Source organism: Manacus vitellinus, unplaced genomic scaffold (assembly GCF_001715985.3).
Source record: "Manacus vitellinus isolate BGI_N305 unplaced genomic scaffold, ASM171598v3 scaffold_127_pilon, whole genome shotgun sequence".
NCBI lineage: Eukaryota > Metazoa > Chordata > Aves > Passeriformes > Pipridae > Manacus > Manacus vitellinus.
Window position 1 is genome coordinate 56,893 of NW_021938935.1, and position 4,379 is coordinate 61,271.

At 62.3% G+C, this 4,379-nt stretch overlaps 1 protein-coding gene across 1 annotated transcript; it reads right to left on the minus strand.

Moving 5' to 3' along the window:
* Positions 1-20: 20 nt before the first annotated feature.
* On the minus strand, positions 21-4,066 carry OSBP (oxysterol binding protein). Its single transcript, XM_029965965.1, has 11 exons — positions 3,863-4,066; positions 2,478-2,725; positions 2,189-2,387; positions 1,640-1,745; positions 1,505-1,559; positions 1,173-1,304; positions 850-1,095; positions 650-770; positions 470-573; positions 281-376; positions 21-206 (listed from the first exon to the last, which is right to left on the minus strand). Exons 1-11 carry the CDS (start codon positions 4,056-4,058, stop codon positions 21-23), a joined length of 1,689 nt encoding a protein of 562 aa, XP_029821825.1. The 5' UTR covers positions 4,059-4,066.
* Between the last annotated feature and the right edge of the window lie 313 nt (positions 4,067-4,379).

Below are 4,379 nucleotides of genomic sequence, written 5' to 3' on the forward strand. Positions count from 1 at the left end.
CCTCATCCCGCATTCCCGACTCACGGGAGCGGGTTCCGCTTCCACAGCAGCACCCGGCTGTCCTCGGACTCGTGGGCTCGGGGCCGGGCCTCGGCTCCATTGTCCCCCATTCCCAGTTGGACTTTGTAGCAATCCATCTTCTCGTCCCACGTGCCCAGCAGGACAAAGTGCACCTTCCCCGAGGGGTCCGTCACCTCCCCGGTCACCTGGAGGGAGAGGGGGTGGCACCAATCAGGACACAGGCACCCCGGGATGTCCCGCGCTTCCCTGTTTTCCCTACCTTCCTTGCCACATCCCGGGAGAAGTAGCTGTAAGGGACAAACTTGAGGTTGCACTTGTCACCCGTCTTGTGGTTGATGATCTCGATCTCACCCGACTGCAGAGGCAAGGTGACAGTCAGACCCACCCCCACCCTGCTCCCAAGGGATCCATACAGGACCAGGGCGCTCCCATATCCGTGATTTCCCACCTGGTCTATCCACAGCTTCCCCACAATGATGTTGTGCACGGTGGTGGTCACCTTCTTCCACGTGTAGTGGTTGCCGGACGAGTGGAAGACGCAGTGGATGGTACCTGAGGGTGGGGCACAAACTGTGTCAGGAACCACGCCCGGAGCCTCGGTCGGCTCCCAAAATCCCAGGATGCTCACCTAGAGGCATGATGGAGAGGTATTTCCCTCGGAATTTGCTGGTGATCTTGATTTCCTGGCGGAGCGTCCAGCCGTGCTTGGAGTCGGCGTGGTGGGCAGCGGCCGGGGGGTGGTGGCTCACCTGGACAGGGATTGGGAACAGCTGAGTGCTGGCCATCCCAAGGGAATAAGAGAGGCCGGGAGGGCGGGGCTGGCCACACCTGCTCGCAGAGGGAGCGGTACCCGCTCTCCTCCAGCCGATCCAGCTCGAAGGTCTCCCCCAGGAGCGGGTTGAAGGGTTTGCTGGTGCGGAAGACGGTGGTGGAGTAGGAGGAGACGGTGAAGGCGGCCACGTAGCACAGCTGCTCCAGGGAATTTTCGCACTTGGCCGCCCGGTCCAGGAGCTCGTGGTACTCCAGGTCCTCTGTCAGCCGCTGGAGCATCGACAGTGGCTCGTTGAAGTTCACCTGCAAGGCAGAAATGGGTCAGAAAAGGGGCTTTTTGGGGAGCCCCGAGCCCACCCGCCGGATGTATCCGCGCTCACTGGCATGGGAATTTTGGATAACTCCTTCCCGATGCAGTTCTTCATGATGCTCCAGAGGTTGAGGCTGTAGTTGGGTTTGTAGGGAATGCGGGTTCTCTTCTCCTTCTTGGTGTCCTCAACCTGGTGCTTGTACTGGGGAGGGGGGAGACAAGGGCTGTTCTACCACTGTGACCCCCCAAAACTCTTCTGTAGGAATTAGGGTACTCTCAGCCCAGCCCTCTTCCCCTCGAGGGCTGTTTCATCACTGTGACCCCCCAAAACCCCTCTGTGGGAATTCGGGGACCCCCAGCCCAGGCCTGTTCCCGCCCCAAAGCCATAAACCCCCGTGCCACCTGCTCATCCAGGCTGATGTCGCTGCTGGTGCCGCTGATGTTGCTCCCAGTTCTCCTGGAAAGGGTGGAAAACAGGGTGATCGCTTCCAAGGAGGTGCAGGCAGTGGGGCCCCCCCAGAGCCCCCCAGAACTCACTTGTGGCCCATCATGTCAGGCATGGGGAAGATCTCGGGGGCGTCAAAGAACTCGTTGTTGTCGTCGTCCTCGTCGCTCATGTCACCTTTGGAGGGGCAGCACAGATCTGGGAAGGGGACAGTGCTGTTAAGGAAGGGACATCGCTCCCAGTTTTCCCACCAGTGAGACACTGGGAGGCCCCTGTCACCAGCAGGTAGGGGTCACACAGGTAAGGCTCAGATGAGCCACTTTGGAGCCGGTTTTAAGTGCCAAAATCCCTTGGGTACACAAGGTGACAGGGGACAGACCCAGCCCTGGGGATCAGGGGACTGAGGGAAGCTGAGCCTGGCTCAGGAAAGCAGCTGGGGAACACCTGGCTTGTCCCATCCTGCCTTTGCCAGAGGGGTCACACACCACCCCGGCAACTCCACAGGGTGTCAGAGGGAGCCAATTTGGAGTGTGCCGTCGGTGCCAAAATCCCTTGGCTGCACAGGTGACGCGAGACAGACCCACCCCCTGGGATCAGCGGAGTGAGGGAAGCTCAGGGAAAGCAGCCTCGTCCCATCCCACCTTTCCCAGAGCCGCCGGTGCCGGGCGTGCCGGCAGGGAGCACCGTGGCCCCCCGGAACGCCCTTTCCAGGTGGTTGTGCTGCTTTGCCAGTTGCTCCAGCGTCTCCTCCAGCCGGATCCGCTGATCCCTCTCCTGTTGCAGCGACTTCTGCCACTTCTTCCCGTGTGTCTGCGCCAGCAGCATGAAATCCCTGCAGGCCTGCGGGGACAAAACCGAACCCAAACACGAGTGCCCGCTGGTTCTCCCGCTGGTTTTCCCGCCTGTTTCCCCCAGGGAAGGCAGCCTCACGTTGATCATGGCGTTGGAGGTGATGCGGAAGAGCGTGGCCCGCTCGTTGACCTGCTTGATCTTGTCGGTGCTCTCGGGGGGCAGGCGCAAGGCCTCGAGCTCGCTGAGCGAGCGCTGCAGGGCCGTGCCGTGCTTGGCGATCAGGTCGTTGCAGGTGCTCAGGTCCTCCACCTTGCTGGACAGAATCCGCAGTGTGTTCTGCAGCTCCGTCTTGTCCGTCTGCGACACTGACTCGTCGCCGGAGTCGTCTGAGGGAACGGGGAAGGGATGGGAACCGTGGGTTGGGATGCAGCGGGGGGAGATTGTCCCGTACGCCCGGTTCTGAGCGCCCGCCGCACCGGGGGGCGATGGGGGGGCTGCCAAGGGGAGCACGGGGGATCCCCAAATCCCTGAGGGGGCTGGGATCCTGCCTTAGGGCCTGCGGGGCACTGGGAGCCTGATCTGGGGCCTGTGGGACACTGGGACCCCACCCAGGGTGCTGGGATCCTACCCTTGGTCTTGTGGGGAACTGGGATATTGCCTTGGGATCCTGCCCTGGGTCTTGTGGGGAACTGGGATATTGCCTTGGGATCCTGCCCTGGGTCTTGTGGGGAACTGGGATATTGCCTTGGGATCCTGCCCTGGGTCTTGTGGGGAACTGGGATATTGCCTTGGGATCTACCCTGGGTCCCATGGGGCACTGGGATCCTGATCCAGGTCCTGCAGGGCACTGGGATCCTGCCCTGGGTGCTGTGGGGCGCTGGGATTTTGTCCTGGGTCTTGTGGGGAACTGGGATCCTGCACTGGGATCCTGCACTAGGATCCTCCCCCAGGTTCTGCGGGGTACAGGGGATCATGTGCTGAGGCACCGAGATCCTGTCCTGGGTCCTGTTGGGCGCTAGGATTTCACCCTGAGGGCACTGGGAATTTGCCCTGCGGCCTGTGGGACACTGGGATTCTGCCCAGGGCACTGGGATCCTGCCCAGCGTTCCATGGAGAACTGGGATCCTGGCCTGGGTTCTGTGCAGCACTGGGGTCTTGCTCTGCGGGGAACTGGGATCCTGCACTGGGGACACTGGAATTCTACCCTGGGTCCTATGGGGCACTAGGATTTCACCTTGAGAGCGCTGAGATCCTGCCTAGGGCACCAGGATCCTATCCTAGGTCCTGCTGGGCACTGGGATTTCACTGTCAGGTCACTGGAATCCTGTCCTGAGGGGCACCATCACCCCACCCTGGGGACACTGGGATCCTGCCCTGGGGACACCGGGATTCTGCCCTGGGGACACCAGGATCCTGCCCTGGGGACACTGGGATCCTGCCCTGGGTCCTGTTGGACACCGGATTTCACCCTGAGGGCACCGTGCCCCTGCTCTGGCTCCCGTGGGATCCCAGCAATGCCATACCTGACTCCTCCAGCATCTTGACAGCCTTGGCCTTGGCGAGCTCGAGGGCGGTGACCCAGCGCTGCCGCTCCACCTCGGAGCTGGCCTTCAGGTGGTAGGTCTGGGCGCCGCCGTTGGAGATGATGAAGTTGCAAGAATCCTCCACGGTGATGTTGGCCGTGGCCAGGTTGATGGTGCCCCGGCACGTGTGGCCCATCTCCGCCTTGGATCTGCACAGGAAGCACGCGATGAGGGAGGGAAGGGGCCGGGATCCCCGGGAGGAGCCCGCAGGGGGCCGTGCAGGGGGCTCGGCATTCCCGACCCGGCAAGTGGGGCTATTAATAGGGAGGCTTTGGTAGGGCTGAGGCTGGGGGGGGTGTGTCGCTTTAGAGGGGGTAAATCCACAGTCTCTGGCTCCCAGGAGCGGCCTCAGGGATCCTGGAGCCTTGGGAATCCTGGTGCTTCCCGGATCCTGGCACGGGCCAGGACGAGGGTGAAGTCCCAGCCTGGCACTCCCCGTCTACGTCAGCGGGTGGCA